Here is a 24,831-nt window from a genome sequence, read left to right on the forward strand (position 1 = left end):
TCCAGGACCAGCTCCTGTGTTACACATCTCATTGGCAACTCCCATCCCACCATACCAGTATCTCCCGCTCCTCCGAGGCAAACCCCCTCAAATTTGAGCCCTCCCCTGCACTGCCAAGAGCCTCAGAAGAGACTGAGAGTTAATGGGAACCAGCTGCTTGGATCTGCCCCTTTTCTCACCTACCAGCTGGTTTGATCTACTACAGGTAACAAGGAGCAACCCAGTGGGACAGAAGCAAGCAGGAGTGCTGGTGGGAGTAATAATTCTCTCCTGTGGCAAAACACATTTTCACTGGGCCCCAGAGAGAAAGTGGTTACCAAGCAGGTCACCACAGAAGCACAGCTCTGGGCTCAGCTGGAGGTCTATTGCTGAGTGGCACCAAATCTAAAGCTCCCTTCTGCTTCCAGAGCCCCACCAGAGGGGCTCCTCAGGCTGGCAGAGCTATAGAACCACCCAAGCTTCCTTGGCATCCACTGAGTGCTCCTAGACCAGATCTGCCCTAATATGCCCCATGGAGCTTTTGCAATGAGATAGTACCTTTGTGAACACCCTAATGAGGATGGGGCGCCTTGGGTACTCCTGTCTCAGGCTGCTAAAGGTGAACAATTAGAAGGCATCAAAGTTAATCTCACTGAGCTATAAACAATGTCACTTGGCATATAACTTAAAATTTCATAATGCTGGCCAGCCTGTTGTGGCTATGGCAAGGTATCAGGGACCTGAGCATGCCTGTGATGAGCTTCTAATGACTTTGGTGGAACAAGCTGAGGCGACAGCCAGTAGATGAGCCAGCTCCCAAGAGTGTGGCAGGTGACTGTGTAGCATGTGCTCCATGCTGCGACAGAGGTGGCTCAGAGAAAACTGGCTGAGCTGAGAGCACAGCATATGCCAAGGTTTGGAAAGGAGGTAATTATTTACTTAGCTTTTCCTGAATTTTAAGTCATAGTTCAGACATGATTTCTGGTCCCACTTCAGACTGTTCCACAACTAGAGAAGACCCCTTGTGCGGTGATTTCAGCTGTCCCTCTGAACTGTGGAGTGTGGCCAGTGGGCCCCTCTGAACCACTGCAAGCACCAGTGCTAACAAGCTGCGCTGCAAGCCCATGGCATCACTGCTGGGGTCATTCCTGCCAGCTGCCAGGTCCTTCCATACAACCTCACCCAGGTATGAGCTCCTGCTCTGAAATGACACACGGTCCCCCTTTCGCCCTTCGAGATACCAATATGTTAAAACTTGCCCCACAGCACATTCATGGACGTGCTGGTCACAAAAGCCTGTCTTCCCAAGCAACATGGGAGCTGGGAACGAGCAACCTGCCTGTTCCACCACCTACCACAGCTGGCTTGGGCCAGCTGCAAACATCAGTCACTACTTTCTGTCTTTTCCATCCCACTGAAGATCACTGAGCTGAGAATAGCTGCCTGGAAAACACAAAAAATACCCTGATTAAAAGAGGATTATGTGCTGACAATTATTTTAATGCAGCATTTTTAAATTCATTTAATATCAGCCTCATTAGGTGACCTTAACACAAATTTCCATCCTTGATCACATTTAAAACCTCATCAAAACTAGACTGTTTGGGGTCTCTTTCCCAAGAAACCTGTTCCCCAGAGGTACCCTCTGTGAACTGGGAATGTCTGACAGAAGTGGGTACCAGCAGCACATGCCCAGTCACGTGTGGGTTCAACAGCACAGACCTGCTGGCTTTTGGCAGCTGCCCAGGTGCCCTCCCCCTCCCCTGATAAACTGCACATCCCAGCAGCTGCCAGGAAGTCATCGGGCTCCAACCCCTCCTCATGGACAGCATGCCATTTATCATAGGGCTGATTTTAGAGAATGATGGATTTATCTGTGCTGTCCTGTTTAATAATCCAAAGTATGAGCAGGATATTAGTTTTGTAATCTCTCCCAATCTTTCTGAAATACAGTAATAAAAAGTAGCGGTCGGGAGAATTTCTTGTTTAATATATTTGGGATGAAAATTATCTGGTCCTGATACCTAAAAATGGCCATCCTTAAGTTTTGAGATCAGGGCACATGCTATACCATAGCTGCTCTAATATGCACATAACACAACTGAAATTTTGTACACACACACACACACTTTTAAACATGAATATTTACTAACATAAATAAACGGTGTTTTATAACAAAAGGCACAGATTTTCAACTATAAACAATGGAAAAATATTTACAATTTGCACATACATAATCCAACAGCAAGTGCACAATTGGTCACTTCCTTTTCTGCATTTTGAGATTTAGTTCCTTCCAAGCAAGTCATTTAGTCAGTTCTGCAATGTCCAAATTTTCTTTCCCCACAAAAACTGCTACCGATGCCAGCAAACAAATACTTCAGCAGCGCAAGTTTTCAAATGGAGACAGTGTTGCTAACTTCTTCATATTGGATAATAAAATAAGGGTAGCTCTGATCATCATTAAAAATGACAAAAATCTGAGGCTCAAAGAAATTGTCCACACAAGAGTCATAGAGGTCACTGGTAATGCTGCCGGGGTTCACTGGTGGAGGTCTCCTCATGGTGTGGTTGCCTACCGTGTACCTTCCTGTCAGTACTTTCGCCAAGAACATGTAATGAACTCCTCTGGGTGACCTTTTGGAAAAGTTATGGGAATAGCTTGCCTTTCTGGCAAAGTAACTGCCTTGTCCAAACATGGTGGCATGCTTCCCACAGACACGCGGGTCGAAGTTGTGCTTGCAGATTCCATCCACCACGTCCTGGGAGGTGCCATGGAACAAATGCCTTTCGTTCATTATCCTGTCAAGCCCAGTCATTTTTTTTGACATGTATTCCTTTTTCCTGGAATAGAAAATGGAAAGTGAAGATTAGTATTCACTGCAGATGTGCAAGGGAAACACAGTTTCCACTCCAGCTCTTGAAGCATCAGCATTATCCTCTGCAATAGCAAAGCTGCAAGAGGAGATACGAAAACATTTCCATATGGCCGGCAGAGCAGGTCTTCCACTTTCAAATAAGGCTTTTGTGTGAAATAGGTATGTTTTAAAGGACCTGAGCTCATACTGCAGGAGCCAGAGGTCTCCCACCTGCAGAGCAGCAAAGGCAAAGCAGCTTGAGAAGTGCCTGCTTATCTTTGCCTGTATTTCACCTCAGATGCAGAAGGAAATCTTCCTCCAAGTGAAAACAAGGGCTGTGCAAGAATTAAATCCCACTACAGCTTCAGAAGAGGCCACAGTGAGGAACTACTGAGAGACAGGCTGGGTGAAGATGCTCTAGAGCAGCAGGAACACTGTAAGGAAGTCAGTCTTTGCTCACCCAGCCCAGCCCTCGACTTACTCCTGAGATTCTACCTTCCCTGAGAAGGGAGAGAGAATCCCCAAATCTAATTTCTCATCAGTTATGAAGAGGTCAATAGACAGTAATTTTCAGACACAGCATCTTTGGTTTGAATGGAACTGACAGACACAGGATTTCATCTTTGCAAGGCCACTGCAAGGTCCTGGGCCACCATGATCTGGGAGCCATGCCACTAATGGTTATCTTAAATGTAGAGATGACCTGATGAAAAAAATGCCTCCTAATTTGGCTTGAAAATGAACCTAAAGATTTTTCAGCAAGATATCCAAGACTTCTTTTGAAGTTTCTGTGAAGATACATTTTACAGAGGTTATCAGTAGATAGTATAATATTAAACCTCTTATGCAAGAAACCTCAGGATATTTTCCAGATACAGTTGTTCAACTGAAGATGCTCCGTTTCTTCAGCAAATCTGGAGTTTATGTATTCTACTTAGCAATCAATGTCTATTTTTCAGCCCAAATTGCGTTATTTTAAGGTATTTTTCCACTGTGGTAAAAGAATGGTATTTGCATTATCTTACCTTTTATATTTTTCCCAAAGAAACTGATTCTGCACTCTCAGTATTTTCAAAATTTTATATTTGGTCTCTGGCACAGTCTTGTGAAACAGGTTATAAATGGTTCTATAGCTTTTATCTTCCTTCAGAACAGGCACTTGGATGAAGTCCTGAGATGGATCCATACTAATCCAGGTTTCAGGATAGAGGTCTGGAGAGGTAACAGCAGCTGGAGACAAGACATGTGACAAAGCTGGTTCAGCTGATGGAGAGGGTACTGGAGAGTTGCCACCCAACGTCCTAGGTTGGAGAAGGAGAAAAGGTTTGTGCTTAAAACATCACAGAGGAGCTGCTAATCACATTTATTTCATCACCAACATATCTTAAGCAATTGTTGCTTGTCGGTTCAGTGACAATTTACACATCTTTAACCGCAGACTCCTAGAATGGGTGGGCTGGAAGGGACCAAGTTTATTTATTTAATGCTTGCTGGTTTAAACATGCAGCTATTTCTGCTATTTTAATAACTCCTCTATCCACACAAACAAACAACAAGATCTTGACTTTCAGGGATGCTCTTCAGTGTAGGGAAGTCTTACTGCTTGGTGGTGTTTAAAAGCCTGCTATTATCACTATTTACATTCTGGGATGGGGTTACAAACTAGGGGTTACAAAATAGGCAGAGCGCTACCAAATATGATTATTCTGTATGTCAGCCATAAAGTATTCATTATTTTAACACAGCAAGTAGGACGTACAGAATAAGAAAAGATAAATAATGTGGCAACATTTAACCTAATTTCCTCAAAATACAAGGAGTAGAAATACACACTTTTCTTGCAAATGATGAATAATGACTAACCCCAACTAAAAGTATTTTGTAGGCAAAATTTGCTGATTATGTAGAAGAGGAGATGCTATGTTTTTAGTACTAGTATCATGCTGAGGAAGGCTCTCAGTTTCATTTGTGCAGGCCAGATGTAGATTTGCATTTGCAGTTGCTTATTTTCATGCGACAGAGCAGCCCCTACTCTTGGGAATGCTGCCAGGTAAGAAGTCAGGGAGGGGTGAAGGAGAAAAGCAGCAGCATGGATACCAAAAAAGAACAGACATTAGTAAAATCCAGTTAAGGACACCAACTGTGGTGGGACAAGACTTTGTTCTTAACAAATACGTGCATCTCTATGGAGCTTTTACATACTGCAGAAGCTGCTAAATTTAGATAGAGGGTGTGATATTTGTGGCTTATGTTCACCTGATTCTAATCTGACCAAACAAGCCTTATTCATCTGAATAATCCTTACTTATTGGAGTTCTTCCACTTACGTCAATGCAAATACTTTGAACATGTAAAGCCTGCATGTTCAGGCTCTGGTTTTCACAATTCAAGTGCACAGCTCTTCAGCTCCTGCAAGCTGGTGAGGTTCCCTTTCAGTTGCAAAAATATATGGAACTATCAAAAGTTCACCAGATGAGTATTTTACCAAAGCATTTTAAGTGGAAAAGCTGCCATTACTCCAGGCCCAATCCACAATAAATGCAAATAGGCATGGTGCACTTGGAAGAAGGCAGCTCTTGTTAGGACAGCCTATGAAGACACAGGTACCCACCACCTGGCTGGAAAGACACAAGGTATATCTTGCCTCTAAATCCCACAGATGACCTTAAATTAGAATTCATTAACGTTTAATGAACAATAAAGTTCATGAAATTTCTAGGTCACTTGTGTTCTGATAATGTAACACTGCCAAAACATAAGGTGAAATGTGCTCTGACTAGGAGGAAATCGGAAAAGTGAATCCTTTGCATATTTGTCTCGGGCAAGCTGAGGTTTGACAACACCCAAAGACAAATCCTGCCTTCCTGCATATACGCAACTGGATTTTGCACACAGGAACAACAGGCAAACTCAACTTCCTATGCCATCTTTGTAAAAAGAAAGTTTCCTGGAGAACAAACAACTCTCCAAAGCTTTGCTGAAGTCAAAGTCATTTTCTCCACTGACTCTTCAGGAATCAATCTTCTTTTGTTCAAGCATGATGCTGCCTGAAAAGCCACAGAACCATGACTACTGCACCCAGCCAACCTGTTCTTGAGGTACACTGAAACACAATCGCAGAGTAGTTTCTGATTGCCCCTGCTCATTAGCCTGCTTTTCTCTGCAGCGCTAACGTAATTATCTAGCTATTCACATCTTACCTACAGAAATGTCAATTAAGATTCCCTTTCAGAATTTTTAAAGCTAGCGCTATATTAGCTTTGAAGAACTGTATGTGGTTTTTTTGTAGGACCCATAAAAAATTTAATGCGATTTTCTGACTGCAGGTTGAGCTTTTCAAACCTAGAAAAAATGTTTGGAGAAAAAAAAGTCTATTTTTAAATTGATCTGTTTGATTTGGATCAGAGGGACATTAAACGGTAATAGCACTCACACTTTTCAGAGCAGACATACTTTTTAAAGAAGTGTTCATGTGGCTTTCACCTGCTGTTCAAAGCTTAAAAGATTTGCATGGATTTGACTCGACTCAGAGTTCTTCTGTTTATTAATAGTTTAACAGAAACTCAAAAGATGGATTTTTCTAAGAATGATTATTAAGATAGAACTCTGCAATACTACAGTGTGCAATTAATTATTTTATTTTTTCCTCCTAAAGTCAGTGGGTAAAAAGTATTACTGTAGAACTTCATTCACTCACACATGGACTGGAAGACCAGTCACAGAAAAAAGAAGATTATGGATTAATGAGTAAGATACCAAGTACAACAAAAACACTGCAGTCCTTTGGTGTACTTTGTTAATTTCTTCTGATTAGTGTAAACTATTTATAAACATTAATCACACAAGGGAAGCCATTAAAAAGTCAACATTTGTCAACCAGTACCACCCAATTCCCACAGTTTCTAGTCAATAATTCTTTCCCAGTTTTGTAACAGATTTAAGCAAGTTGGAGGGGAGGGAAATAAAAAAGTCTTTGTGATCAGTGGAGGCAAATACTGACTTCTTAAGGATAGCTCTCAGAAATATTTAAAATACTCTTTTGCTCTTGTTAAGGACTGGTAGATTTTCAATGAAGCATTACAGGGTCTTTAGATAAAGAAAACAGAAATGAGGTTTACTGCAAAGCAACAGAAATTTCAGAGCTTATTTTATAGATTGGGTAGGTATTAATTGGCATGAATAGTTATGGTTAAGCCCTTGTGAGTGTAAAACACACAAGGGTCCACTAAAATTAGTGGGAACATTATAATTCTAGCATATTCCAAAATTATGATGCTACACTGTAGCAAAATAGTCGCTGCTAGCAAAACATCAGGAGAATACCTGAAATCCTTATTTTTTCATTATGGTGATACTCTGAATTGCTGTAACTGGGAAGTCCACACTTAGTCTTTTTACCTGCATCCTCCTGGTATCTTTTTAATTATTTTGGGTTTCCTTCCTGTAAAACTGTATCTAAAAATGTTTCTAACGACCACATGTTTTGAGGCTCTGACCAAATTCTCTTCAGCTCCCAATCAGGTGCGGTAACGACTCTGCACACTAATGAGCACTGTAGCCCTACCGCTGCAGTTAAAGCATCTTTGATTGACCCAGCATGCTAAGCTGCCAGTCAGACTAATGACTTCCACCCCTTTGCTAACAGGGTAATATGTTGCTAACTACTGAACTCTGACAATAATGTTTCCAACTGTGCTGGTGAGATCACAAAAATGGCATTTTTACGAGTCGTAATCAAAAATGACTACAGTGCAATACTTTAATCATTCCACCTTTCACGGGTGAGCACGTTAAACCCCCCTTGAGACGACAATAAAAACAACGCATGTTTTAATTGTTCTTTAAATTTATAACATCTTTTTGAATGCTCATCTTTATGGGACCTATAACTGTTAGCTCACTATAGCCAGTGAGATGCCAAAAGCTGGACAGTCCTTTGGCAAAGTTTAAGTACACCTGTGCTTCTGATGTTCTGAGATCCACAAGGTGCATTATAACCTTTAAATAACCAATACAGCCTAGCAGCAAGGAGCTCCTCAGATAATATTTATCTTGAGAAGCGCCAAGGGAGAGCTGCCAATATGACTGAGAATTTTTATTATTGCTTCTGATTTTTCTACCCAATGATGCCTATCTCCTCATCACATCTTAAGGAATACAGTTCTCATGGACAGGCCAACGTGGAGAACAAATGCAAAGTTTCCATTTTGCTGGGATACGTACTGTAAAAACGGCATCAGCACAATGCATGAGCGAAGAAGGGGTCTCCTCTTGATTTCTCTTCTGAAACACGCATTTTGCTGGAATCCATCTTTGATGTTTAAGATATACTGATTATGCCAAGTAACAAACCGAACTTCTTTCAGACCGCGGCAGCTGGCTTCTTCTATCAATCTTACAACAGGCTGTTTCAAAGAAATTAAGAAAACAAAAACATACACATGATAAATTACAGGTTCAAAATGTAATTATTTTTGCCAGAGATCTCAACGAATCCCTCTCTACTCCCTTCCTCTCTCCTCTCTCTCCCCTTGTGCTCTGAGGCACAAGTACATTCAGACGGCTGAAAAATGTTCCGTTACCTGTTTGCAAGATGTGCCAACAAGGCAGGTTTCACAATACTGTTTGACAGTGAATGTGATTTCTGTGTCCATAACTGGGGTTAATGAGTTAAAAGAGAGAGGACCTACTTACAACCTGATATGGAAAACTGTGGCTGTTAAAATCCAATGGGCAGTGGTGACACTGGAACAAGTGTCCGTAAACCATGAGTGAACAGATTTAAACTAGACATTTAGGAAAAGGTCCCTAAGGAGCAGGGGCATTTGTAGCCCATCCAGCTGCAGCAGTGTACAGTGCAGCCAATGAGACAGCAGCGGGCTGGATCCAGTGATTCTGGAGGCCCATGTCCTGCAATGCAGTATCTTTGGGGACAGGTAAATAAATCAAGGACAGGTAAATCAAAAAACTGCATAGCTAAACAACAGTAGAGTTAAAAAGGCTGCAGAGAGTCATTCCCCCTGTCTTAAAACCAGATTTCTAGGGATTAGAAAGTACATTCTTGGTACTGACACAGCCAGTTTGCTCTCAAATTTGACAATTTAGTCAGCCTCTGTGTCTCCAGTGTTTTCAGATATAATTCAACCTGCAGTCCAGCAGAGCAGAATTCTCCTTTTACTGCTTTTTCAGTTAAACACTGACATTCTTGATTTTGTTCTTCAGCAATAGCTCTTAAGTAACTTTCCTGAATGTTCGAAGAGGAAATAGACTAAAAATGAACATATATAGTATATAATGTACATAAGAGTTCTGGTTACAATCCAAAAGCAGAATTCTCAAATACGTTAAATACCTCAGAGTATTCTCTCCAGCCAAAGTGGTCCCTGCAGAAGTATTTCCAGACTGTGTAGTAGTTGGAGCTGGAGCTGGGGCAGGAAGGTGTGGACAGCCGCCGCATTTGATCAAACTCAACAGTTTCATATAATTTCATAATATTCAAATCCACCCAAAACTCATGTCCCCTGGAAAGAACAAGAAAAACAGAATTCTCACTTTCTGTAATCCATTAAAAAGGTATTCAGAGGCAGTAAAGCAGCCAGTCACAACTATAACTGGCACAGCCCTCTGCAGAGATATCCTCGATCTAAGCTGCGCTTGGGTCACACAATCCCCATCAACATGAGGATATCCCACAAGCTTGAAGTGGGCACAACACAGAGACAAGCTAATTGAGGACACTGAAGAGCTGTGAGGGCGAAGTAACTCTTCAAATGTCTCCAGGGACAATGGTGGAAAAAGCATGGCCTTCAGCACAGGAAGACATGAAAAAAAAAACCAGCAGTCTTCGTAGTCCAGTGGTATTTATTCAGTATGCATGAACAGTACAAAAATCAATATACATATCCTTGACATTTTGAGCACAGCTAAGTAAATACATCACATAACCGTATTTGATGAAGCAGCCACATACTATTCAAAAGGTTATTCTCGTGAAAGTTAGTGCTTCAGGGAAGAAAAGAAAATGTAAATGGCTCCAGATGAGGCGCATCTGCTGCCAATCCACCAGAGAGTTTGAGTATCTTTCATCACGTGCCGCAGAGGAGAACTACCATAATCTGAAAAGGAAACATGATTTCACAATTACGGAGCCTACACTGAGGAATACTGGCTTTTTTTTTTTTTTTTGGTAGCTATACTGCAGCTACAAAAATCAACACCAGTATGCAACTTCATTGACTGGCGTTTCCAAAAGGACCAAACAACAATAGGATGCTACAAATTAAAAAACAGAGTATATCCATAAAGGGTAAAGTTTTAGATAAGCTAAAGGCAAAAATAAAAGGGCACTTCCTCTACATTTCATAGGGCCATGTTTAACAGTGAGTGTGGAATGCCTCCACAAACACCTTCTAAAGCTATTTCATTAGTCAGTGTTAAAAGAAAGACATCAAATAAAAGAACATTCTTAAGTAAAACATGGATCAACTCTGCTGATCATTAGACAATCACTGGTTTATTAGCAATCAAGAATTGAAGAAATTCATAGAAATTGGAAGAAATGACAGTAATATTCATTCCCAACAGCAATTGGGTGTTTTTTGAACTAGGATTAACATATTTCCAAAATAATGCTGTTTACATAATTAGTTTTCTACTTTCATAATCTCTTTACAAGTTGTCATCTTATTGGTATTCACTAACAGTTACTAACCTTTGGCAACTGGAAATGAAGCTTTTGATACTGTATAAAATATTTGCTTTGAATTCTTAACAGTAAACATAAATCAAGCTGATACTCGAAATCTACAGTTTATTTTTAAAACATTGGCACATTAATACCATAGGGATCAAAATACTGTGTATGAAATTTGCCACATTAGGTGACAGCTATTCTCAACATCTATATGATTTGATGGATGCAGAGTTGCTTGAGAATGGCTACAATTTTGCTAGGTATGTCACACTCTGACTGGTACAGTTGCTGAAGAGTTTTATTATGCTGCTTCCACAGAAAACTACTGAAGAGTTCCCACTTTAAAAAATTATGATCAGCTGGAAGGATCCTTCAGTCCTCAACAGGAGGTACAGGTGCATAGCTGTTCTTGGTGTTTATCATCATCAATTAATTGCATTTGGGCCTGTGAAGTGCTAAGCACAGTTTGAAGTATTAAGTGCTTTCCTGACATAGACAAAAGGACAACGGTCTCTTCCTATGGGCTCACAATCAGGCAATCTGATCCACTGCTGTTTGGGTAAATTTATATTGCTCTGTTTTCAATAAGCATTCATGTAAGACTTTAAGATATAGAATAGTCTCAAAAGTCAAATCAGATGTCTTAACAATGCAAGGCATGAGCTACTTTTGAAGTTGTTTGGACACAGAAGTCATTCTTTTTGCAGCTCCCCCAGCACCCCAGACCAAGGCCCCCAAGCAGGGGTTTTGTCTGCCTCATTTCAGGGACGACTCGCCCTGTGGGTGGCTATCCCCACCACAGCAGACCTGCCTGCAGGAGCAACAGCTCCAGCCAGCCTTCTTCCCCTTTACAATGAGAACTTGCTACCCAAAAGGAACATCTTCTCAGGTCCCTGCATGTGATACTCTAAAAACTGTCATAGAACCACACTAATTAAGATGAAAACTTTGTCAAGATGACACTATCACACCAAATCAGTTAAGGATTTAACAGTGTGTTCACTACTTCCATCAATGTCATACAAAATCATTACACTTCGACTATGGGTACAGGAGGAAACCAGCTGTTCTGCATAGGTGTATTCTAATAACTTGTGTCTTCCCATCCAAGCTGCATCCCACTGCAAGACGTTTGATACACTAATTAAAACTAATATTCCACAGCCTACTGCATCAGAGGCTAGTGCACAGGCACCCATGAGACTCAAGAAAACACATATAACAACAGCGTGACAAGACAAACGGCAGATACAAGTGATAGAGCACAGATGCAGTCAGAAGGAAAAGTAGCACTAAGCAAAATAAATGACTGGTACAAAGAGACTGAAAGTAAATGTAGGGCTTAAAAAAAAACCAAATACACATTTTCTGGAGTGAAAAAATCGAGTAACAGATCACCCCACCTTCCTCGCACACATTTTGTTCCATAACAAGCTACAATCTACTTTATCTGAAAACAGTGTGTGAAATCACGAGGAAATCATCTCTCTGAAATACCAAGCAGTGTGATTATTTACAGTGTTGCAGACAACACCACAAGCATGACTTTTTGAGTGAATTTCATTGTGAATATATTTTTAATGCTCCTTCAGGGCCATTTGCTTTTTCTTCTCAAAACATTGTCTTACAGTTCTGAATCCCAGTGCCTAATAAAGCTGTCATTTTTGAGAAAAGCATGTTTAGCAATTGGTATTATTCATATTATCCTTTCAGAGTGAGGAGCCTGACTCACTGTTTTGGGGTTATGTTGCACCCACAAATCCAAGCCCTGAATCAAGACCCCCAGGTATTGTGCTGCACACTGTATGGAACAAATACCCCAAAGCTATTTCTCAGTACAGAACCTCACAATTTGAGCATTCATTCTCACTTCCATCTCTTTCCAAGTCAAACACCATAACACATCCAAAGATCTGTGACCTCCAAGAAAGTGCAATAAAATAGAAAATATTTTCTTTACAAGTAAATTATTTTCTTTTAAAGGTGGTAAACCCCAGAGGATTGTTTCATTTTATTATAACTCTGTATGTTGCATATGGTGGTGTGAAAACTGAATCAAAAAATGTTTGCAGCAGTTCTATGCCAATGCAGCGCACAGAAAAGAGAATATTTCAACCTACACTATAAATATGATAAAGATCATCACTAGCAAGCTGAACCCTTTAAAAGTAATAACATACTGGTTAATACCCTAAAAAGTTTAAGGTTAAATTTTGAAGACTGGAAAGCAAATTCCACAGACACTTGAAACACGACTGGCTTCCAATAACATGACTTGGGTATTTCTAATATGGGTTTAACTCGGCTAAAATACAGTCTCCAACAGACACACAGCTCCACAGCAAAGCAAGGAGAATCAAAGTAATGCAGTGGGAGGGACCCTGTATAAGGAAAAACTTTCTGAGATGAACACAGTATGAGACTGCTTTTCCTCATGCTTTTAATGTAGAGCAAGCAGATCTTCAGGACGACCTAAAATTCTGGGTTCAAAGTGCATATGCAAAAAAGGGCATTTGCATGCAGACATGTTCTAACTGCAGAACAGGCAGGGAACTGATAGGGCTTTCTTCTAATAGTGCTGGACAACATGAAAACTTCACATACAATTTCAATACAACAAATTGCAATTTTTTTCCTACAACAAACAAAATCTGTGCACACCTAAGTGTGCATTTATGTAGCTTGTAAGACTGTTCAAGATTTATAAGGCTGGCGGCTAATGACAACTTACTGTGAAAACAGTTTCTCTGAAGGCTAAATGTTTTTCTGCAAAACCTGTATAGAATGTGCCAAATTATTTCTCAGTACTGAAAAATGTAATGATTGTAATGTCTGCTGTTTGGAGTTTTTTAAATTTTTGTAGTTCACTGCTTCTGCCTCTTCTTTATCGGATTCCCCTCCCTTGTAAGCAAACTGAGGAAGATAGGATGGTCATCGCTCTGTGACTTATATGGACAATTCACTGAAAGAACAACCCAGGCATCAAGACCTGAAACAGGTGATTACCACCCCTGCAAACATTCTTCCTGAAAGCCCATGTATGATACCAGGCGTTAAATGTTCTTGTTTTCCCATTCTTAAATAGAACTGCTCAGTCTGTCTGTGAAGGTCACAGCATTTCTCAGCATCCCACCTTTTGGAGCATGCCTGTGACACAGAGGGCAGAGCAGAGCAGAGCTTTCAAAGCTCCCACGCACCTAGTGCTGGCTTTCAGCTTGGCTAATACAGATCCATTGCTCTTCAGTTAAAGATGAGGACACTGGCTCTGTGCAGTTGCTATCTGGGTTTACTCAAAGTTTCTCTCAAAATAAGAGCTGCAGTTCAGAACCCCAAAAATCAATCTCGATTTCTGGAAGAAAAAAATCTGGTCAAGGTATTTCTTGGTACAGTATCCTCTGTGCATCCCCCTTAGCTGTGAATAGGGCAAGGATGTAACATAGCAGAATTTTCCTGAAACACAAACTTCTGTTGAATTAGGGATGCTTTAAAAATAGTATTTCTATTTTTCAAGTCGGTAGAGTGTTTAGAACACTACTTCCTGTTAACAGAAAATTTAAGTGACCAAAATATCTACACAACAGGTTTTTCTTTCTTTCCCTGAATAGTATCACAGAATCACAGAATGGTTTGGGTTAGAAAGGACCTTAAAACCCATCAAGTTCCAACCCCCTGCCATGGGCAGGGACACTTTCCAGTAGAGCAGGTTGCTCCAAGCTATGTCCAGCCTGGCCCTGCACAGTGCCAGGGACGGGGCAGCCACAGCTTCTCTGGGGACCCTGTGCCACTGCCTCACCACCCTCACGGGGAAGACTTTCTTCCTAATAGTATTTTAACTAAAAACATTCAAACTCCAAATTTTCCACCTAACAGTAAATTGCAGTAAAGACTGCAATATTTTATACAGTTGAAAATTTTAGATGAATTCATTTATTTAAGTGACTGCATCTGAAAAACACACTATGTGCCCAAAATCCTACCTCATTCTCCCCCTACCCCCATTATAACATTTTCAATAAGGGAAGATACTCTTTCACAAAACCCCTCAATTCACATAAAATATGTATTATTCCAATGCTCATTTACATTCTTTAACAGTGTACTTCTCTATTCAGAAGTATTAACTTTTTCAAATTGTAACATTCACTAGCTTTTAAGCTCTGAAATCCTAAAGCAAAGTTATTTAATAATAGCTCTCCAGTTAAAGCACTTCCTCTGTATCTTAAAAAGCCTATTACCAGTTTACATAATGCAAAGCCATAACAAAAAATTGTGATTGCAGCAAGGGGTTGTGCGATTACATTCCTGGCTTCAGCTTTAAGACACCAGCGATGAAAGCAAATGTGACAACTGTACCTCTCAACTGTTTGAGGCCTTTATATAGGTGAAAGACCACAAATGTAGAGCTCAAGAACAGTAAGAATGCAAGATGCTCAAGGTTGTCTGATATGCTCTTTAGCATAACATAATTTTATCTCCACACCGTATGATTTACTACTTCAGAGATACAGTGTATGCTATCTAAAGTAAAGGGTATCCTCTACAATGTATAGACTATAGATAACATATAGATTAGGAGAGGGGAAATCCAACAATAAACCAGGCACACATCACCTTGTTTTGTGCCCTGAAGGGAGCACGAAAGAACACGTAGCACATCACACACACATGATTGCACAGCTATCTGCACCTCCGGGAGATGCTCCCATACAAGGGTGATTAAATACTCAGGTACTGTGATGATGACAGTGGCAAAACAAATATACATGAACCTAACAATTAAAACCCTTTCTTGTGTGCGGGGGTGAAACAGGCCCTTCCCAACACTTCCTCAGCACCATCTCCAAAAGATGAGCTCCATGAAAGGGGTCCATTGCTCTTTATACTTTCCTTGGGCAGTTTACGTTAAGGAAAAGGAGAGTTTTGTAGCTAATGGGATAAAAGAAAACAAAAAATCTAGTGCTTTTACTGATGGACTTTGAAGGCTTTATCTGAAATATCAGTCTAGAAAAGGTCAGAAGGAGATTAGAAAGGCTAAATGTTTGTCAGACATTTGGGAAAGCAGGAAATGTATTTCAAATACCTTGGTGGGGCAAAGTGTTACTCCCAGTACCTCTTTGCATCATGCAACAGCCTTCTGTACAGCTTGAAACTGGTAATAAAAACAATGCTGGTTTTTTCCACAGGAAAAAAAAAAATACTAAGCCCCCCTGCAAACACCACAGCTTTGCCTCATCTTGCTTCTGAAGTAGAAAATCACTATCCCCATTTTTCCCTGGGAAAGACAGATACACAGAGAGACTAAAATAGTTTCTTCCAAGTCCCACAGAGAATCTGCAACAGAGGTGGGAACAAAGATTTCTTAAGAACTTCACTGACTAACCAAATAAAGGTCTATAAAATATCTGCACTGAAAGAATAAACATATTGAAAACTCAAGAACGCATCGCACAAACCCAAATCTGGTGGTGTACAATAGCACAGTTCAAAATAAAATTCCGCATGTGTTTTCGAAGCAGAACCTGATTCCTCAACATTTTCTCTGTACCTTAACTATAAGGAGTAATACAAAGACATAATCTCTTTGGGACACTGAACTGAGTAGTTACATTGACTAGAAAGTTACAACATTGAAGTCTTATTTCAGATGAATCTAGCCTGCTAAAATAAGGATATTTGGCCTTGCTCTTCCTTGCGTCCTTCTAAGGATCTTCAGCCTGAGTGCATCGTCTGTGCTCTTTCCGTTCAATTTGACACATGTTCACTAGATGTTATTACAAATAGATGATGAGGATAAATACTTTTGTTAAGTGCTACGAAAATGCATGTGGCTTCAAACTCTTCTCCTAAGTTCAGTTACGTGTCATGAGTCTTACCGCAAACAGGGTTCAGAAAAAACAGAAACCTAATGATCAACAAAGGCCTGTACAGGAAATGAAACTCGGTTCCCATCAGAACAGCTGTGATACGAAGCAAGACTGAGTTAAATACCACTCAGATGATGAAACTGGTGATTTTCTCTCTCTGACTAAACCAGTTCCTCTCTGCAATAGCAACAAGCTGAAAACCACTCAGGGGAACAAATTACCTTAAAAGATTTAAACAGGTACAAAACCCTTCTGTGCTTAGGTTGGAAACACAAACTGAACTCAGTTACTGTAGCAGATATGTCTGTCATTTACACTTTCTGGTGACCCCAGATTAGCAGTATTTAATCTTATTTGTAGCAAACAGTTTGAAGTTGCAGGCTGCAGTCCAGTTTTGGGTGAGGGAACTTCCAGTATATTGTCCTTATGAGGTCTCTCTTTTTAAGCAAAGTACTGAAATAGGAATGTCAGATCTTAAGACAACAGCAGCCAAAATTTGCTCCCATCAAAACCGATACCAATTCCATAGGAAGTAACAGTAAACAAGAGGTCAGGTAACACTCATGAAGGGACATTCTAAAACAGCTCTTCACAACGTAGGAATAAAAATGCAGCCAAATCCTAGCTAGTGCCATAAGGAGCATGAAAGGAAACTAGGAACCTTCCCTCACAGAAGCACTGCTTTACATGAGAGCAAGAACAAAAACAAGCTACCAACGTGATCCTGTGGTCTTGATCTTACCTTAAACTGAACAGAGGGGCAGCAGGTGACAGGGCAGGAAATCAGTTTCATATTCTACTTAATTTGCTCCCTCATCATGTCACACTGCTTCTCTCTGCTGTGACCCTAAGCCATGCAGGAGGTGTTCAACAAGGCAGACTCAGAAAAGAGGTGCTACAGAAAGGTTTACCTTTACACTTAAAAAGCTCCATCATCACAGAAAAGAAAAAAAATCTACCACTATAGTTGTAGCTTTACTGCTTTCCCTATATTTTTTTTAGAAGCTGGAAAGGCAGGTTTTCCCTGCCTTACTACTGGTGACTGGGGGTGCCTGAACAAGCAGACTTCTGTAGTTTTCACAGTGAAAGGGTCTCACCTGACTTGCATGTTTGTAAATCTGAAACTACTACTGGTATATTGGTTCAGATATATATACAGCTTAAATGAAAGCCTGGCTCCAGATCTTTCCGGGGTGGGGTGGGGGGGTGGAAGGGAAAGGAAGGAATCAAGCTCTCTCACACACCAAGATACCATCTCTGGATCAGGAAGACACTGAGGCATGACTACTGGAAGATGACAAACTGTGCTGAAACGTATGTCTGTCCTGTTAAGAAACCCACTATTGGCCACTTTTGAACAGGAGGTACTGGGTTAAAGTGGTCCTTTTGTGTGAAGTGCTGCTAAGTTCTAAAAATCCATAGCAAAGAGGATGACAAACATATTCAAATCTTCCAAGTATTACTGCATGCACCATATTTCATAATTCAAATCCAAGTTACAACTTCTATTTGCAGTAGAGGATAAACATGGATGTCCTTGTCTGAGATAGATTGCTGGTTTCAAAGGTCTCCTACCCGCACCTGATGAGGATACATTTTGCAGAAAGTTTTGTTAACTTACATTTCTGTATCAGTAAATGTTTTAGAGACAGCACAAGCACAGCTCTGAGTGGCAAAAGAGCTGACAGAATAATGGGTTTTCAGGTAATGGGAAAGGCATTCGCTTTCACAAAGCTGTAATATGAACACCTTCTACAGCACTTACGTGGAACCTCATGTTCAGAGCCCCATTTTTCACAACTGTTCTGCATGGACAGGCCTGGGTGTTTTTTGGTTGTGTTTCGTTTGCTTGTGGATTGTTTGCTTGTTGTTGGGGAGCAGTCTGTGTGGTTTGTTTCTCTTTTTTAGAATTCTATCCAATCTCAGGGCTTAAAATACTTCTGAAATGTACAATAAATAATGAAACTGCATCAGTTTCATTTATGCATTATAAAAGATGATTATATGCAAGTCTAACATTGACTAGTGACCAAGTCTGGTTGTTTCGGTATCAGAATGTTCCATTTAACATTTCATGTCACATCCTTCACATCCAGCTTCCTAAAACTGGACTCCTATGTATATACATTTGACTACAAGTATCAAATTCTGCAGTTATTACTCAGCTCAAATCCCTATCGATTTCAGCAAATACATGTACCGACTAGGAAGGAACTTCACGATCACTGCTCCTACTAAGCAAATAGTTTTAACAGACTCTTTCTGTTCCTCATCCTTACTGAACGGACAGGCAGGCTGACAACCATGTGCCCGCTGGATTACCTGTAAGCAACTCTTCTGAGCAATCTGTTTCACCAAGCATAAATCTTTGTTTCAGAAAGGACTGTTTTATTACCATAAGAACACAGGGAACAAACTGACCTCAACCTGAAGCCTGGTGACAGCTGTTTCCAAAACTGCAATCTGTTTATTGACATGAAACAAGAAAAGGGATACAGGAGTGATTGCCGATTCCCACAGTAGCTTATTGTAACGCTTCTAACTTCCCTAGATTTCTATGGCTAGAAGCCAATTAGTTTATTTCATATGTAAATGATATTATAAAGTGGGGCCAAGAAGAATTCATTGAACCATACTATTAAAAAGCACAAGGCAAACACTTCTAAAATCACTTTACATGTTTTTATTTAGAGTCTTTGTCTTGCATTTAATTCCTTGCTAGAAGCAAAGAAGCTCAAAACCGTTCAGCTGTGTATATTCAAGAAACATCACACACAAAATCACCAGACACAGTGAATTTTAGCGGTTTTCCCATCTCCAGCATTATCAATAACACACGAGTTATCTTACACACTGTGGCAGCTGTGCAGATAAGATAACTTCCTAAATTTAACTACTCAACAGGTAAGACAACCTGCAGAAGTCCCTGAACAGTCGAAATGCTTCCACTACGCTTTGTATAACTTTAAAATCATAGAAGCATATTTGAACCACAACAGAGAATCAAGCTATTCCATGAACACATGAATGAAGGAATACTACTTCCCTGTACATTTATTTTTGTCCCTACTGCTCCTTTCCAAGTCCAATTGATAACCCTACTGGGGAGCAGACAGTATTTACTCTGACTTCATCCAAGAACCATGCATGTATACTGAATAATTAGTCAATTGCTCCCAGGCAGAATATGCACCACCTGCTTTTCCCTGACTGTGTCCCTGGCACACAGTGATGTCTCTTTGCCAAGAGAAGGGGTGGAATTTTCAGCCAAAGCAGGGGAACTGATGGGTCAGGAACTGCAAAGTTATTTTAAACAAATCCTTGTGTAATCAGTAATGATGTTGCTTATTTTGAAAAGCAACACATGCATGATGAGAAAGGTGTGGGGGGGGAAAACCTGCTTAGCTCTGCAGCCAAGTATTTCCCCTTACTAAAGGGTATCTTAAAATATCCCATCTTTGGTACTCTCATGATAGAAAGCAGTACTTGGCATCGTTCTCTCCAATACTTAGCTGCAAGCTGGAACTTCTCCAGGGCCTCTCCTCACATGCATGAGGAAAACTGAGAGCTTCTAAGTCCTTCAACCTGTTTAAATTCATATCCCCCACTTGTTCAGATAGTTTGGTATTTGGCTTTAAGTACTTGATAGACTTCAGAGAGCAAAAATATAAACAATTTAAGATAAAGTTCTACATTCAGTTTGAGGCCAAAGTGCAACAAGGATCTCAAGCAGTCATATTACAAAGTAAGCAGACAAGATTTACCACTTCTGCTTTAAGATTGTGTTCCCTTAGGTGAAAGGCAATAACAATGTTGTTTTAATGTTGTTTTCTTACATTACTCACCCCAATAGCATTAAGATGAAGACAGATTTTTATAAATACTTATTTGAAGAACATCATATTTGAATTCAGAGCTTATTCTCTAATTGAGCCAAATAAGCCCAACACTTTCTTGAACAGCCCAACTTTCTTGGAGGAGCACACAACAGCAATGCTATGCATGCAGTCTGAAAGCATTACTTACTGTGCCATACAAACTGTGTCTAAAGCAAACGAGAATAAACAACTACCACCCACTGGTTGTCAGGCTGGCTTCCGCATGGCCCTTCTTGGACATGCAAACTGCTGAACAGACATTTCCTTGTTGTATGCAATCTGTATAGATAGGCCTGTAAAGCTTGTCTGACCACAAGAGATTAATAGCTTTAGCCAAATAATGCGGTAACCATGTGAACGATGAGCTGTTCTAGCATGTTTGCAGCCTCTCAGAAAGGTTCAACATGCTGCTATCTGCATCTTGTTGCCAGGAAACACAACATCGCCCAGGAACATAAGGGAAGCCAGGTTGCAGTGACCAACCATGAACTCCAGGAAGTTACACCGAGTCCAAGCAGTCCACACATAAAGGTTTACCAGGTTCTTCTGACACAAGATGATGTTCCATAAGAAGAAACCGCCAAAGATACAACATTTGCCAACCACTTCAAAACCTAGCTTAAAACCATGTTAAAACTAGGTTTTAAGGCCCATTATTTTCAGTGTTTGAAATCAGAAGCTCTAGTCTTAAGAGGAAGTTTCACTCCTCAGTTCTCACCAATACTTACCCACAAACATGAAGCTCTTCCAAAGGATGAAATACATGAAAGAGCTACAGAAACTGTCAATTTGTCATTCCATGTAAGTGGACATTGTAAATTTACAACAGTTATCCAGCCTTTCACTGGGGCATGATTTTGCAGCAGTGACTGAAGCAAAGATCTTCACAACATCTTTTAAGAGAAGGAAGAGTACAGGCTGTAGAATTAGCAGCTTAAAACAGAAAATTAAAAACTATTGATGTTTAAAGTAATTGTTAAGTCTCGATAGACTACTTTTACTTGAAGAAAACAGTCAGACAGACACTATCTGGGCAGCCAGTTCAACTCAACAAGATGAAGTCTAGTTTGCAGTCAAAGAATCTGCCTCCACTTTGAGAGCGGAGTTTCACACCAACTGCAGCACACCTGGGTTTTCTGAGATCATTCTGTTTCCCTGACTTCATTCACAGTAACAGAATGTCATGTGTCTGGCAACACACCCACTCAGTTTCTTCCCAATCCCATGGGTCAGACAGAAACTGTACACCAAGAGACCGAAATACCCACCAGACTGGAAACCTGCAAAGTGTAAAGACAGAAAACGCTGTCCAGCCAATGTTACAGGATGGAGATGATTAAGCAATTATGAAGCTTTTTTTTTCTAAATTAGTAATTCTTAACTCCATCATTTAGCACATGTAGCTCCTGTGTAGTGATGGATTCTGTGATACAGGCATCAACAAGAAAACTTCCTGCTCGTTTGCAGAGAACTCAAATTTAAATTATTTGCATGGGCTTATTTTAGTTCTGCATTTGCTGATTTGTTTTCAGAGATGATTTTAAATACTTGGAAAAATAGGAAGGTTCTCTTTTAAAATACAGCAAATGTTACCTGCTATGCAGTTACAAGATTTTGATTATTTTTTTTAAACAGACCAACATTCGTTCAAGACAATTCTATTCTTATTTCCTACTTCACTTCCACTTTCAGTGTAAGTGGAATTGCCTTCAGGAAAAAGGATGAATCCATAGGCTAATGGAGCCCGAGTTTTAGTGCCTAATCCAACATCCAGTTCAGTGAAAATAACGACTCGCATTGATTTTAAGCATTAAATTGAGTCTGGTGCCTAATGAGAAATCTCAGCCTATAAAATGAAAATTTAAACACTTAGGAAGAAGTGCTGCACTTCTTCAGGAAATGGAAGGAAACAGAGGCAGTGAGAACAAATCCACAAGGGCTCAGATGGCAAATGGAATTTGAAGTTTTTACTGTACAGCTACAGAAGCATCACTTTGAACTGACTACAGCTGGAATGAGTTGCACCAGGTTTATAGGTTAGGCAGGGCAGATAAGATAGGCGCAGTCTGCATTATATGCTTCCTCCAGGGAAAAAATAAATAAATAAAGAGCAGTCTTCACCCCACTTTCACACAAACATGGACTACATAGATCTGATGAACTTGAAAGCATCAGCACTCCCCTCTACTACTCAACATAGAACATGCATTACAAAGTTGAAAAGTTTTGGGTTACATTTCAGGGTGCAGGATTAAACCTAAATTGGTAACAACCATGGAAACTTAAAAGCTGCTTTTTAATTTCAGAAAATGAGTGGATAAACACTACTATGTATAGAGGAAACAATAATTTCTAATAAATGGTTTAACAATTTTAAATGACAAACAGATGATCAGCATTTCTGAAGGTATTGCTCAAGTTCTTCATAGCAAATTAGCTGAAACGTCACCACATACTACCAATCACATGAAATTTTCAGTCAGATGACTTAACAGAGCACCTGTCTGATTTTAGTTGCTTAGAGTGCAATAATGAAACCTATGCTTGGAGTGCACACAGCCAATCTGTATTCACAGTGACAGAGAACAACTGCTGTTATCACTCCTGTTTCAATCACTGCACAGGCTCATTCATGCTGCCACTTTTCCTAATACAGAGAAAACATTCTTTAGGAACGTTAACAACAAGCACAGTGTAACACAACAATCTCCATCAACTCCATTTACATAGAGCTGAAATTTCCTTACTTCATACACTTCAAGTCTTCCAGCTTCAAAAAATACTTTCCAGATGCTAAACAGTAGTTTTAATGGGCATGCAAGACTTTTCTGTTGGGGCAAACTTGTTAGTTATTATTCAGGTAACATCATCATAGGGCTTATAAAACATTTGCATACAAAACATCAGGAAAAAAGAACACATATTCTATTACACTTCCTCACCCCAGCTAAGAGCCCTTGCTAGTAAGGGAGTAGTAAATTTAGTTACCTACCGATATTTCACTTTGATCCTATCATTATCAGGGTTGCAGTAGAGCCTTTCCAGATGCTCCTGGGAATCATTGGTCACACTTTGCCAACTCTGGGTTGCTGTCCTCCTCACCTGCCAGTGGTATGGCAAAACTGTGTGATGTTTGGGACAATCACTGCCATAAACACAACTGCCCTGGAGAAAATCCACACAAATTTCTATTCCATCTTCCTGATGGGTGTGATATTGCAGCTGGTTCAAAAGCTCAAATACCAGATCAAGAGAAGCTTCTTCACTTTTGTCCTGGAATATCCCACCACTGAATTTATTGCTTAGGCTCAAATTGTATTGAATTGGACAGCTAGTCTCTTGGAATAAGATAGATGAGTAGCTTTCCAGAATCTTGTCTGGGAACAAAGGACAAGGTGCACCATCACTAGCAGCTGGGTGCAAAGGATGGTCCTGGAATGATTCATTACAATTATCAGCAGCAGTTCCCGGAGTCGTTTCTGGTGAGAGGTCTTGCTCTCCTGACTGGACATCCTGCTCAGGATGCCCAGAAGGATGAGCTACTGGCAACTGACTCTGCACATTTGGAGCTGTTGGCATCAGCAGAGTCACATTGTTTTCTGTTTGGGGACAAGAACTACTGAGGTCCAGAGTCTTTTTCACAGTAGGCTCACATAAATCACTATGACCACCACTCTGGCCTCGGGGCACAAAGACTCTATCCAAGGTCCCAGCTCCCAGCAAACTGGTAAAGATTGGCCGCAAAGCCCGGAGAGTTTCTGTGTCCAATCTCTTCTGCACTTGCTGCTTCTTCTTGAAGCAAGGCTTCACTGGTGGTATTTTTTCAGACAGTCTTATCTGAGGAGGAAAGTCCTCTGAAGAAGGGCACTTCATTCCTGGGCAGTGAGCCTGCTGCACAACACACGCTGGCTTTGGTTCCGTGTCCATCAGACACGGACTTTGCTCTCCCAAATCACTTTCAAATGTCCCAGAGCCTTGCAAGAATCAATCTAGGGCAGAAAGGAAAACAAGACAGTTAATCTCTCTAATTGCTCATGGTTGACACGAACAAGATCACCCCTGGAGAGGATTTCAAGCCAGCAACAGCAAACTCCTCCCCTCTCTGTGACTGTGGGTAGCCCCTAGGCACGTAAAGCATGAAACCAGCTGAACTCAGGCTAATTAATCCCAAACACACACTCATCGTCTTCTCTCACGTGAAGTCTCAGAGACACTCAGGCACGCACACACAGTCCCGAGGGGAAGCAGGAAAGGGGAATGGGCTTATGCTCTCCTTGTGATGATGTTAATAATAAACAGCGCTTCAGTTCATTATTTTCTATAGAAGTGAACATTGCATTGTTCATTTTTATGCTTCCCTCACACACAGACCTGAGAGGCATTAGCAGACATATATCCCTGAATGTTCCCACCACACTTTAGATATTCAAACACCATTTCTTCTCCCACCAGATAAGCAGGCGGATGTACGCATTCCAATTCCATTCACATATATCTTCCTTCACACAACCTCACACATCCACCCAGCAGCTGCATCAACGAACTGCTGGCTTCACTTA

General features: G+C 40.5%; 1 protein-coding gene across 2 annotated transcripts in view; it reads right to left on the minus strand.

Moving 5' to 3' along the window:
* Positions 1-2,354: 2,354 nt before the first annotated feature.
* The window catches only part of TIPARP (TCDD inducible poly(ADP-ribose) polymerase), a 40,321-nt gene continuing 17,844 nt past the window's right edge, over positions 2,355-24,831 (minus strand). For both annotated transcript variants that reach the window (XM_061452695.1, XM_061452694.1), the window contains exons 2-6: positions 23,265-24,261; positions 9,190-9,358; positions 8,061-8,242; positions 3,863-4,138; positions 2,355-2,823 (exon numbers count right to left, since the gene is read on the minus strand). In XM_061452695.1, coding sequence (XP_061308679.1) covers positions 2,376-2,823; positions 3,863-4,138; positions 8,061-8,242; positions 9,190-9,358; positions 23,265-24,199 — 2,010 coding nt within the window. In that variant the 5' untranslated portion in view covers positions 24,200-24,261 and the 3' untranslated portion in view covers positions 2,355-2,375. The remainder of the gene's footprint in view (positions 2,824-3,862; positions 4,139-8,060; positions 8,243-9,189; positions 9,359-23,264; positions 24,262-24,831) is intronic.

This window comes from Pezoporus flaviventris, unplaced genomic scaffold (assembly GCF_033815535.1).
Source record: "Pezoporus flaviventris isolate CSIRO_AGI_PZ_B2104156 unplaced genomic scaffold, CSIRO_AGI_Pfla_v1 ptg000013l, whole genome shotgun sequence".
Taxonomy (NCBI): Eukaryota; Metazoa; Chordata; class Aves; order Psittaciformes; family Psittacidae; genus Pezoporus; species Pezoporus flaviventris.